We start from the raw sequence: 13,032 nt of genomic DNA, 5'->3' as shown, positions 1-13,032 counted from the left end.
TTTGTTATTTCAAATGAGTAGTGTTTATGTTAATAGCTATGTTTCTATTTAAGAAAATCTGATAGGTCTGATAAGTCTGATAGGTGTAAATTATAACCCTACATCAAACGTTTAGAGCTACAGATTTTTTCTTTTGACATGATATTCTCAAATAAATGTTATAGTTGTCAAATAAATGTTACACTATCAACAGTGTTTTGGAAAGAATAATGGTAAATTATCCAAACACTCTACTTACATACATGATCTTTATTTTTCAGATTTATTGAGTTTAACAACGTCCAGATCGTTTACATTATCAGAGAAGAGTGACGCGAAAGACAAGAAAAGGAACAAGAAAGGAATGGACATGCACCGACAAGTGGTGTACAAATCCGCATCAGGAATGGAAGTCTCAATGGAACAACTATCTAATATGACGATATTTAAGAGGAAACAGGTAAAGCAAAAACTAAAAATTAAATCTAGATATTTACACCATTGATAAATCAAGAACGAATTAACATTACCGAGTTATCACCTTTGAATTGAATTTGTCTCCACTGCAAATAGTAATCATTTTTGAAGAACAATAACTTTTTGCCTACGTTTTGGATAGTGCAAAATCTGTGGGGTCTGCTAGTATATCTGCGGGTTTTGCGATATCTGGGGTACTGTAATCTGGGGTAATATAAAAATCAAATAAAACTCATCCAAATATTTGAGGAAGCGTAGATAGATGACTGAAGATTGTGTTGTCAACAGGAAGCCGGCACTATAGATGTATGGTGGTTGTACGACGACGGTGGACTGACGATCCTGCTCCCCTACATCATCTCCCTCCGATCCTCGTGGTCACGCTGCAAGCTGCGCATCTTTGCCCTCGCTAACCGACACCATGAGCTGGAACTGGAGGAAAGAAAGTATGTCCAAAATTTTTAATTTTGTAGATCTTTTAAAATTGATTATAAAAAATCTTTTGACCAATCTTACGCAAAATTTGTGATTTTTTCATTAGATTGTTAAGTTTTACAGTCTTTCTAGTGTTAAAGATCTTATGATTCAAGCAGTACCTAGCCTGAGCTATTGATTCTCTATTTTTATGGGTTTACATCCAGGCTTCAGTATCAAAAGTAATAATTTATTGACACAAAACTCTCTAGGTGGACACTCAGGTGGTTATTACACAACCTAAATTTTTTTTCAGTATGGCCAACTTATTGGGAAAATTCCGAATAGACTACTCGTCTTTGACGATGGTCCAGGATATAACGGAACCACCTAAGCCTGAGACTAAGACTATGTTTGACGATCTAATCAAGAAGTTCACTGATCACACGGGAGGTAAGAATTACGTAGCTTCATTGTAGATACTAATTATATTTCTATTGAATTAGATAAATCTAATGATAAAATAAATAAACAAATACCAAAATGAAAAAAATATATACATACAATGAACATGAATAAAGAAGTTTAAAATTAAATTTAAGTTTTAGTGTATCGCACTTTTAGAAAATTTTCCCAAATGAACAACAAACCGAGGCAGGGTATAAATATTACGAAAGTGAAAGGCCTTTACCTCAAAAGCTGATAAAGAGACCGGATTCAAATCCGAGAAGTTCTATCCTATTTATATCCAAGAAGTTATATCCAAGAGGTCTATCGTTGTCTAAAAGTCTAGAAATCTATCTGTAGTTCTATTATCGTTCCCACTCCTAATAGACTTATCGTCTATTTTGAGCGATTAATTCGTTTTTTAAGAAAGAAGTAAAATTTTTTAAGGAGAAGTATTTTTTAAAGAAATAACTAAGTAATCATTGATCTTGGTTAACAGAATCCACAATAAGCCAGACGGAGCTGACTACCCTCGCGGAGAAGACAAACAGACAACTGCGTCTGCGCGAGCTGCTTTTAGCCAATTCCTCGCAAGCGCGTCTTGTGGTCATGTCACTGCCTATGCCGAGAAAGGTTCGTATTCTTTAATTGTTTATATTATGCCAACAGGAGTGCCCCAAGGAAGTGTCCTGCGTCCAACCTTGTATTTCCTTTTCACCTTAGATTTCACCTTTTCACCGACGACACAGCAGCTCTAGCTGTCCATGCAGACTCGGTTCAAGCTAGCCACATACTTCAAACCAGCTTAGATAACATCTCCGAATAGCTAGAATTCTGGATCAAAGCTAATGAGACTAAGTCGACACAAATCACCTTTGCCATGAGACATGATATACTCGTATACATAATATGCTGCAGTTAAGCTCAACAATGTACAAATCCCACAAAAAGAAGAAGTATTTGGGACTTTATTTGGATAGACGGCCAACATGGAAAAGCACTTCCGATATTACTCGAAAATATGTACTAGCTCACCAAGAAATCTGATATTTTGCTTAAAAACATATTACCCCTGTTCAACTGTATCTAAACCTGTTTGGACTTAAGGGATCTAGCTCTGGGGCACCGCCTTTAAAAATACTGTAAAGGTTTATTTTTTTAATTTTCAATATTTTACTTTTCGTTACAGGGATCAGTGTCAGCTCCGCTATACATGTCGTGGCTCGAGATAATGAGCCGAGACCTTCCTCCCATGCTCTTCGTTCGCGGCAACCACACCTCCGTACTTACGTTCTATTCCTAGACCAAAAACTAGTACATCATACAGTAACAGTAGATGATCATATAAATGAACCTCGTGTAGGTAAATTTACAACCGACCTTTGAATAAGTATTAAGAACAAATTAGTTTTTAGACGAATAATAACAATTAGGTATCTATTTACAAATAAATTTAAGTTGAAGTACAATTGATAAATTATTCCAATAATAAGATATTAACTACAATCGTTGAAATGAAATCTCTAGGTATAGTATTTTTATTTTTTATTTTTATTTAATTTTCACAGAATGCCAAACTCGGTAAACTTAGTTGGTACTTACAAATGCAGCATTTCGTACAATAATGTTATATATTTTAAGCTAGTTATAAGTTATTTTACCTGTGACTACCAAAGCATAATATAGTACTTATTACAAATAAGTAGTGAAATAGTTTTATTAAGTGATGTGCCTTATTTATTATTATCTATAGTGACAACATAATAAAAATAGCAAATGAGTATAAACTTTTAAAACAATAGAATCTTTAAATAATTTAAAAAAACAGCTATAAATTAAACTATGTTAGAAAAACCAGTATTATGTCGTTATTTTGAAAACTATCGTCATTATATCTAGATTTTCATTTATTTTTTTTTTATTATTTTATGAATCAAAAGGATTGTTACTACTATAATTTTAATCTTTATTTAAATTATCTGTTTGAATGTTTATTTAATTTTATTTTAAAATAACTGGCATTTCCTTGTATGGTAAAGTTTCTACGATATTTGCGGTAGGTATCTATTATACATTTATTTTTAATAAGCATAATTGAGTTTTAAATTATATCTTTTATGACGAATGATTTTACTTAGTGTACTATTATTTTTACAATTTTTTTATTTATTATTTATTTATTTATCAATTTCTATACAAATCTTTTTGTCTTTACTATTGTTACTACATATTATAATTACTAATATTTTCTACTTAATACTACGTGTGACGTCTAGAATATTTCGAAATAGAAAGACAAACTTGAATATATTTTATAAATTATTCGCTTGTGGTTTTATTTCACTTGTAATAACTTTATCATTTTCATTTGTTTTAATTATAAAAGAAAGAGAGATATTTCTGAAACCACTGTATTAAATAGTAAATTCCTTACATATAACACACAACAAGTTTACTAAACTAGGTAGGTATACCTAATTTAAGTTTAAAATGGAAATCTGACAATGGCTACATAGGATAAGGATTCAGGAGTAACGTATTTTTTGGAGATAACAATGTAGCAGCCGAAGTAAGTTTTACCACCCTACCGGCAAAGACGTACCGCCAAGCGATTTAGCGTTCCGGTACGATGCCGTGTAGAAACCGAGGGTGTGGATTTTCATCCTCCTCCTAACAAGTTAGCCCGCTTCCGTCTTAGACTGCATCATCACTTAACATCAGGTGAGATTGTAGTCAAGGGCTAACTTGTAAAGAATAAAAAAAAAAAAAAAAAGTAAGTCAGCAAAATATTAAAGCGACCAAAATACGAGTTGGAATTTTTTTTCTTAATTTCCAAAGAACATAATTACCCTGTGACTATTATTTGCACTAACGGTCTGTTGAAAGGAGGAAAAAATAGCCATAAGCGTTTTACAACAATATATAGGTACTTTTCTTTTTTATAATAAACTATGGAACGCGCCGAGACTTCGTCATTTCGAAAATCCTGAACCACGACCATCTCTTCGCCAAACGAATTATCACAGAAAACTATACCTGCCTATCTACATATCAAGAATGTCAAGGTTATTTTTACCTATTTTTCTTCATAAAAAAGTTAATCGTCTCATCAAGATGAAGCTACTCACGAAAAATTAACTTGATAGTAATCAAGTTGTACAAAATGTTCTACGGATCCCTGACTACATGTTCCTCAGGGTACGGTGTCGCCGGCGCTGTACATGTCGTGGCTGGAAGTGCTGAGTAGAGACATGCCGCCCACGATATTTGTGACCCCTCACAAATATCGTGGGCGGCATGTCTCCGATGTCACCGTTGTGACTGTATAAAGTTCCATCATGCTATATCTCCACTGCACTCCTGTAGCCTGTAGGCCTAGCATGCACCCATCGACATATCCCGTGAAAAGAAACGTCAACCAATAGCGGCGAAGTAGTCACATCTCTTTCGTCCGAACGCAATGAAATCAGATAGCGATATTTACGGCTGCGCAGCTTTTTTATTTGTCTATTTCTCCTGTCATGAGATCCCAACGTAATTTGTATTTTTTTTTCAAGGAAAAACGACTAATGATATGTAGGTACTAAAACTTTGGAAATTATGAATTTGAATAACAAAAATTTAATTGAAATTAATTATGTGTTTTTATTTAGTTGAAGATTAAATGGCATGTATGTTTATTAGACATCGATCTCCTAATATTATAAGACGTCAATGTTATTAGTAAATAAATAGGTACTCGTATTTGTCTACTTTTGGTTTTTTTACAAGTAACTGGTGTATTACTGTTTGTGTGGTATCAACTGATATTGTATTACAAAAGAAAGAATAAATAAAACAATCATATCAATATATTACAAGTATTTCTTTATTTCACACATATTTCACAAGGGCTTTTAATTTAAATTTTAAACATATAAAAAAAAGATAGTATATTTACAGATACCAAGAACCAACACGCGTTCCGGAATAACAATTTCCTTAAACGATATATTGTTAAATTGAAAAATACCTATAGTTCAGCAGAATTAGAAATTTTTGATTTTATCATAACAAAAACGGATATAAAATTACATTCGATTTTCATATAACTAGTGCGATATTATGTACATATCTAAGAACGGCTTTTTTTAGAAACAAGGTACTACATAAATAATATTTATCATTTGATTGTTGTTAAGCTAGATTGAACTATAGACACTAATATTCTGTAAAAAAAAATATCGGTATTCATTCGCCCAATGCCAAACATTTCCAATTAGGTAGGTATTATTGGTTGTTAAACATAACTTTGAATTTTCAAGTTTGCAATATTTACCCAAATACCGAATATGGCCGAATATTCTTGGCTTAACTTCAATTGAACTGTTCTGGATGTAGACAACTAAATGTACACATTTCCTAAATTATTTCTATTATCTACTGCTATAGCGGGAGGTGTGAATGACATCTAAGTAACGAAAGGTTTACAAATTACAAGGTAGCTAAATCGATACTTCAAGTATCTAGGATATTTTCATATTTAGATCGGGCTAAATATGAAAAGATCCTCTTTTGAATAATGAATTAAATCTCAATTCGGATTTAGCTATTCGTTTAAATACCGGACAATTCAATGTTCATTAAACAAAAGGGGATCTTTTGATATTTACACCGAATTTAGCTATTCGGTCAAATACCATTCAAATATGGAAATAATGTTCCTCAAACAAAAGGGGATCTTGTGATATTTACAGCCAGTTTCTTCATGTAAAGCTAAAGTAACAGTAAAAGTAGTAAGTAGTAAAGAAGACTTTATTTTTCCGTGATTAAGACCATCACTTTTGCTTTATGACGTTACTTTGACTGTTACTTACGATGAAGAAACTGGCCGTTAGAACGTTTTAAGTAAAATCGTTAAAATGTGTAAACCTTTCATTGCACTAAAGTAATGCGGCACTAATGATATGAAACGAGAAAACTTTGCTCTGATAATCAAAAAACAATATTTATAACACATACTTATACAAATAATCTATAAATAAATACTAGGATAGGTACTTAAAAATGCGATAATGAACCGGAAAAGCGACAATATCGCTTTATAAATTTTGAAAATCAAGAAGAAAGGATCCTTTGAAACTCGAACGATCCCTATCCCTTGTAAATCTGTTAAGTATGTTAATACATACTTAACAGATTTTTAAGAATTAATTCATCGAAATATTTATTGGCGCGTTATGGTTGAGAAGTGTCTAAGTGTAAACATAATCAATTACATTTCAACATCTTGATATACTCAGAGGCACAATTATCCAACGACTCTAATATGACGTGAGTATATTAGTGTGGCCGTATAATTGTGCCTCTGTGTATATTATTACGAAGAATTAACGTTTGTAAGGCTGTAGGGTTTTTACTAATTTGAAAATTCTTAAACCAATACAAAGCCACGTTATCAATGAGTGTCATAGGCTGTATCTTATCCCGCGGGTTATGAAACCGCGGGTAATCAGCTAGTAGTCAATACACAAGCAAAATGTATGTGTGTGCAGACGCCATATTTGACTAATAATACATGTAACAAGAATTGGTTTGTGTCATTGTCATAATAGCAACCTGTGACGTCACAAACTACATACGCAGTTAAGTGAACAAATTAAGGATTAAGTTGTAAAGTAAACATTGTGAAGAAACCAAGATAAAAGTAAACAGCGGTGTCGAAATTCAGTAGAGAGAGTATCGCTATTCTAAAACGATGTATTTATAACTCGACAATGAGTTTCGTAATCGTCTCTATCTCTGTCTATAGTATCATGTCAGACAGAGAGAAAACATCGTTACAGAATAGCGTTACAGGTGACATGCGATGTGATGAAGCGGTAGGCGTTGCGATATGTCTGTTGCGTGATAGGACGGCGGTTGAATATACATCTGATACATCTGAGAGCCCACCTAGACAACTAGCTTAGTGTTTTAGCAGATGTCACCGTACCCATACAGTGACAGTCGCCTGTATGACATTACGTACTATTATCGTAAATCGCGGCAAACTTTCAATAGTGAAACGAACTGAACATCCTATATGAAACAAACTGTAATCATTCTGATATTATAAATGTGAAGTAATATTATTTCTATGTTAACCAACTTTCGACTTAACCTTTGATTTTGGAAGAAAGGAAGACAAAAATGTCAAGATTTTTATACCAAAAATAAAAAAAACGCAGAATCTTTAAAATCAATGCGTAAGATCTCGCGGACATCAACTATATTCCAGTTAGTTAATATTTTTAATGTATTTATGTATATATTTTATACATAAAAATTATGTCATTGAATTTATTATTGTCACATAATTTGGTATAAATTTTCTATTACGTACTCTCCAATTTAATTACAAAATTTCCAAATTCTCCTTTTCTCTAATCTGCTATAATATTGCTGACTTGTATTAGTTTAAACCTCAATATAAAAAGTCAAAGTCTAATATTTATTTTAGTAATTTTTATGTTAATTTTTCATAGAAATAAAACAAAGTAGTGGGGCAATCCAATTTACTAGATGGGCTCTCAGAGTATATTTACGATATGTGATTAATACATACATCCCTTGAAAAATAAACTTTCCTTTAGTCTTGGATCTATAGCTAACATTTTACTAGATGTTACTTTAAATATATTTATATTAACATATATTTTTAACTATGATTATTATTTATCGAGAATTATAATACTTTTACACCTATTTTGTTTTGATTATTAGAACTAATCGCTTATAACAATATGCTTCCACATAGAGACATCAGCTTGTTAATAAAAATTTGGAGAAAATTAACAGTATTCAGTCTATAACCATTCAATATTAATCATAATTCAAGTATACAATGTCTCTCAATTGGTAATTGCTCAGTGAGATATTATCTCTAGAGGTGCGAATTCAACGAATTGGTTGAAAAAGCTTGAAGAAGTCACACTTGGAAGGGGTGCAAATTCACTCGTAGTTTCCTAGTAGATAGTAAGTGCAGTTAAAGTTAACATAACTGTATAAGTATATAATAAAAGTTTATTGTATAATAATACAATAACCTTGTAGGCGTTTTAGGCAAAGTGTTAAGTCCTGTATTACTTAACTGTACATAGAACAGCAAAGCGTAATCTTGCCAATATGGGCAAGATCGAGTCCAAAAGTCCGGCCGCTCAGAGATAGCGTTTCTGATAGGTCGTGATCGAAAGGGCGACATAACTTCGAACTGGCGTACAAGGTTGTTGAACTGCGCTGTTTCAATGTTTGTCACATTCGATCACGACCTGTCAGAAACGCAATCTCTGAGCGGCCGGACTTTAGTCAGAGGTGCATTGTAACAAGTCATGAAATGAGATAGCCAATATATATTGTTAGTATTTTACAGACTTGTCAAGGAGGTTATCGTGATCTTAACATCTCACTGGCTCAAAAGAGAGAAATCCCACTGTCAGTTCAAGTTACAAAGTATATAATGAGCAAGATGGCAGGATACACTGTATACTTTAACACACAATCAAATGTCAGGTGATCTAAATAAGTGCACATTATAGATATTATAAGTATAATTAATTTATTAATTTAATCAGTTATAAAAATGTGAAGTACAATGAATGAATGCATGGAATTTTCGAGAAAAGAATGGCGTTAACCTACCAGCACCTCACAATATTAATTGATATCAAACCAGTATAAAACAAGTATAGACAACGGCAAGTAAGTTACACCAAAACCAAAATGACACGTGTCTGCGCGGGTACAATTACATAAATGGTAGACGAGATTTGCGGTTGCCCGGTACATTAAAGATGTCAAGTAATAATAAAAAATAATGTGCCTCTTGGAACTCTCCACAGCGCTGCCGTATGCGTGAGATAAAGCCTCAATAGATCAACAGTAAGAGCGGTCGGATTCATCACCGAGGGGAGGTGGTTCGATCCCCGCCCCGTTTGTCTACTGTCGTACCCACTCCTAGCACAATCTTTTTCGACTACTGAAGGAAAATGGGGATATTGGTCATATTACAAAAAAAAAAAAGATACGGCAAATATTCTTTTAAAAAATGTGCCGGACTTCTACCGACAAAAATGCCCCTCCTGACCCCAAACCATTGGTGTTCCTGCTAAAACCACAAACACACCCCTGGTGTGTTACGAAGCGGTTTACCTTCCCAAAAAAAGCTATCACTTAATAAATAAATTTTGTACGCAATTGTAATGGCGTCCACGTGTTGCTATGGTTACTCATGTCACCTCACACCGTCGATAACACTTGCATAGTTCAACTTACATGCCGCTCACTATACAATTTAAGTGTTCACCAATAGAATATATTATAGTAATTATAATAAAAAGTATAAACAACTACATAAATTAAAGACACGAGAAAGTCTTCACACAGCCATACTTTCTTATATATATAAATAAATAACATAGAGGGTACCTAAACAGTAAATATTAATAAGGGGGTGTTTACAGTGTTTTATTTTGGTTACCAATATTGTGTAATGTGAAAATTAATGTCTATAATCAACTTTATGAAGGTTCAATTCCAATACCTAGTGTTTTACAAAATTGAGAACATTTTGTGATCCCATTTCCATAGGATCCCATAACCTAAGATTAAAATGCACTGCAAAAGATATCTCTAAGCTTCATAGAAAAAGACAAATGTCGACCAATACTAAAATATGGCTTTCTCTTTCGTCACATCACAACGAAAAAGAGAGAACTATTTTCGATTTCACAGGTAGAGTTCGATATGTCATTTGCACTTCATGAGATAATAATATACTGTTCATAGAAAATATTATCTGATAGAATTATTATACTAAAGTGTTTTTCAGATACCATGGGTACGGTGATAATCGCCTGTATGATGTTCATAATACGTACTATTATCGTGAATCACGACAAACTTTCAAGAATGAAACGAACTATCACCCGCATCATCCTACATTAAACAACATGATTTAAACCAAAGAAGTCAGATAATTGTATGCATGTGACTTTGTGTGATCAATTCTAAAAATAAATAGCTAACGTCATAGTTTTACCTAAGGTTAGAAATATAGTAAACTAAGTCACCAATACTTTTTTTTGGCTGTAATTTTTTTTGGTTTGATGAATAGGTTGCCTGATTTTGCAACCTTAAACACCATAATCATAATCAGTCATACAAAAACCACCTTTATAAACAAAGGTGTATAAAAAAAAATCTCAAAAACCCTAGGTCTTGAATTGATCCACAATAGTTGACGACAGACATTGTTAGAGAGAGAGAGAGGTATAATTTTGATAATTCAATATTCACTCTTATTCATACTACAGGAACGTTTTGATTTAAATATTTTTATTCTCATTTTAAGTATACATTAATAGACTTACCGCTAGGGCTGGTTCATTACATGGACAAGTGGGGGCACTAAGACCTTGTCCAGAACGGGCGAATTCGTCGCGAATCGTATCGCGCGATTCGTACGCGCGTTGTCGAAGTACAAGACATCAATACATCGCGTCCACAAGCATCGCGCGAATTTAAAATACGCGCGTAAATGCGCCAGACTCGACTCGCGCGTGATTCGCGCGTATTGCTCGCGAATCGAGATACTAGGGACGCCTTGTTGTGTTGCGTTAACGCGCGAACTCTAGAGCGAGTGCACGTTCAACTCCATGTTTCGTACTGAATTCCTCCTCAAAGTTCGCGCGTTGGTACGCACCTTGTGGACGCAACGGTCGCGCGTAACACGCGCGAGAGAATCGCGGCGAATTCACCCTTCCTGGACTGAGCGTAAAGTAATATAGAGCTATAGACACTTGTATACAGCATGATACATGCAAACCGGTATAGATATCATTCAAAAGTGGACCTTAATTTCATAGACAGAGATTTGATAATCTAATGGAATTTAAATACTTAAATCATCAACATTTCTCAAAAGAGTTTTAGTTCTGCTAAACTTTTCAGAATCTCATCAATAACTTTTGGGTGAATGATTAATCAACAGACTCATATACATGACCTTTTATTGTTAAAATACTGCATTTTTATGCAATTACAATATGCAGTATGATTGTCCATACAAAATCTTGTAGTAAATAAGTTGCCACGTAACAATAATTTACATATGTCAATACTCAATACATTTATTTTGAGCAACTAAAAATATATCTACATACCAAGACATACAGTCCACTTTTGAATGACGCGATACACAGTGTCACATAAAACGTGCCGCAAGTGAAGTTAAAGCTCGGCACACACTGACGCAAACTACACTCAGAGGCACAATTATCCGCCCACTTTAATATGACGCGAATATATTAAATTGGACGGATAACTGTGCCTCTGAGTACATATTCTCCTGAGTAAAGTCACTTCACACAGTTCACAGATGTTCTGTCCAATAGTATACCACGATGTGTTAGTGCGCAATCACAAAGAACACAAACGATGCCGCACACTTTACACTAGTGAACACAAGTCGCTTTGTGCGAGCCGTTTTACCGACACTTTGTTATTTGCCGATGTCACATTGCGTAATTTATATATCACTTATCATCACTAAACAGAAGGAAAGACCAGCTTTTATACAGTTTCTGAAATAAGTCTATAAATCTTGTACTGTAATATGGCTTCAATCTAGCATCAACTTGTGGCAAAGCATGCTCCATTAAGAAATCTATGGCCTTATTTTCTGAGACACTTCGGCTAAATAATATAGGCAGGTTATATAAGGCCACACAGCTCCATTTTGTCTTTCATTCTTCTGCGATTTCCAAGCTTTAGTTTCGGCGATTTTGTCGCGTGTCGGCGATTTTTGACGGCACGTCGGCGATTTATGTCGGCGTGTCGGCGCAGCGACGGCATGCTCACAGCACGATGCAGAGTGGTCGGGACAGTCTTCATTCCGACTCCTCTTCGACGTCCTCGTCAAAGCCCGTCAGGTCCGCAGACTCTAAGTAGCCGTGCATTACCTGCATAAAAAACAACAATAAAAAATCATTCTTACTTAAAAACTAGTTTTGAACATAAGAATGTATCAAACAGTACAATCTCTCATGATGTACACTAGCAATAAAATAGGACCCAAAATTGAACCTTGTGGAAAGCCTATTAAGGAACTGTCTTTCTTCTCTGTTTTTAGTCAATGAATATATTTTGAATTCTAATTTGTCACTGAGAGTAGAGACAATAAAATTAAGCTATTAGTGTCATGTTGACAGTATATTAGCTTAATTTGAGTAATCGAATTCTATGATAAATACAATCGAATGCTTTAGAAAATTACAGAAAATGCAAACAGTATTATGTGAGTATTCATCATGTAACACAACATACTCGTCACAAATATTAGTCTATAAATGTCCAAAGCTGGATATAGGTCTCTTGTAAAGCCTTCAAACCACCCTTAGCTAGCGGCTCAAATTTGCAACCAGCAATGGGTTTACTGAAATCTATTGGCGGGTCGACTAAAACTTCGTCTTTCAGTGCGGAGTCGCCATTCCAGTACCTTGGGACCTAACGTCCATCAGCTCTTCAAAGTACACGTGTCCTTCCATTGCCACTTCAGTTGTGATACTCGTTGATTTATTCGGTAACTCTACTTGTTCTGTGGATCTCCACATTTCTGATTTGATCAAGCAATTCTCAAATATAGCTCAATTGTTATGACAACCATAGTTACATTTTTTACTCATAGTTTATTTTGTT

General features: G+C 34.1%; 2 protein-coding genes across 7 annotated transcripts in view; one reads left to right on the top strand and one right to left on the bottom strand.

Moving 5' to 3' along the window:
* The window catches only part of LOC112055321 (bumetanide-sensitive sodium-(potassium)-chloride cotransporter), a 62,898-nt gene extending 59,257 nt beyond the window's left edge, over positions 1 to 3,641 (top strand). For both annotated transcript variants that reach the window (XM_052886568.1, XM_052886567.1), the window contains exons 16-20: positions 261 to 439; positions 745 to 902; positions 1,187 to 1,323; positions 1,817 to 1,950; positions 2,507 to 3,641. In XM_052886568.1, the coding sequence (XP_052742528.1) occupies positions 261 to 439; positions 745 to 902; positions 1,187 to 1,323; positions 1,817 to 1,950; positions 2,507 to 2,620 (722 nt within the window). In that variant the 3' untranslated portion in view covers positions 2,621 to 3,641. The remainder of the gene's footprint in view (positions 1 to 260; positions 440 to 744; positions 903 to 1,186; positions 1,324 to 1,816; positions 1,951 to 2,506) is intronic.
* Positions 3,642 to 5,163: 1,522 nt separating this feature from the next.
* The window catches only part of LOC112055320 (tyrosine-protein phosphatase non-receptor type 9), a 113,775-nt gene continuing 105,906 nt past the window's right edge, over positions 5,164 to 13,032 (bottom strand). For all 5 annotated transcript variants that reach the window (XM_052886571.1, XM_052886569.1, XM_052886570.1 and 2 more), the window contains one exon: positions 5,164 to 12,296. In XM_052886571.1, the coding sequence (XP_052742531.1) occupies positions 12,225 to 12,296 (72 nt within the window). In that variant the 3' untranslated portion in view covers positions 5,164 to 12,224. The remainder of the gene's footprint in view (positions 12,297 to 13,032) is intronic.

Source organism: Bicyclus anynana, chromosome 17 (assembly GCF_947172395.1).
Source record: "Bicyclus anynana chromosome 17, ilBicAnyn1.1, whole genome shotgun sequence".
Taxonomy (NCBI): Eukaryota; Metazoa; Arthropoda; class Insecta; order Lepidoptera; family Nymphalidae; genus Bicyclus; species Bicyclus anynana.
Note: the sequence above shows the minus strand (reverse complement) of the source record. Positions and strands in the feature narration are given on the sequence as shown.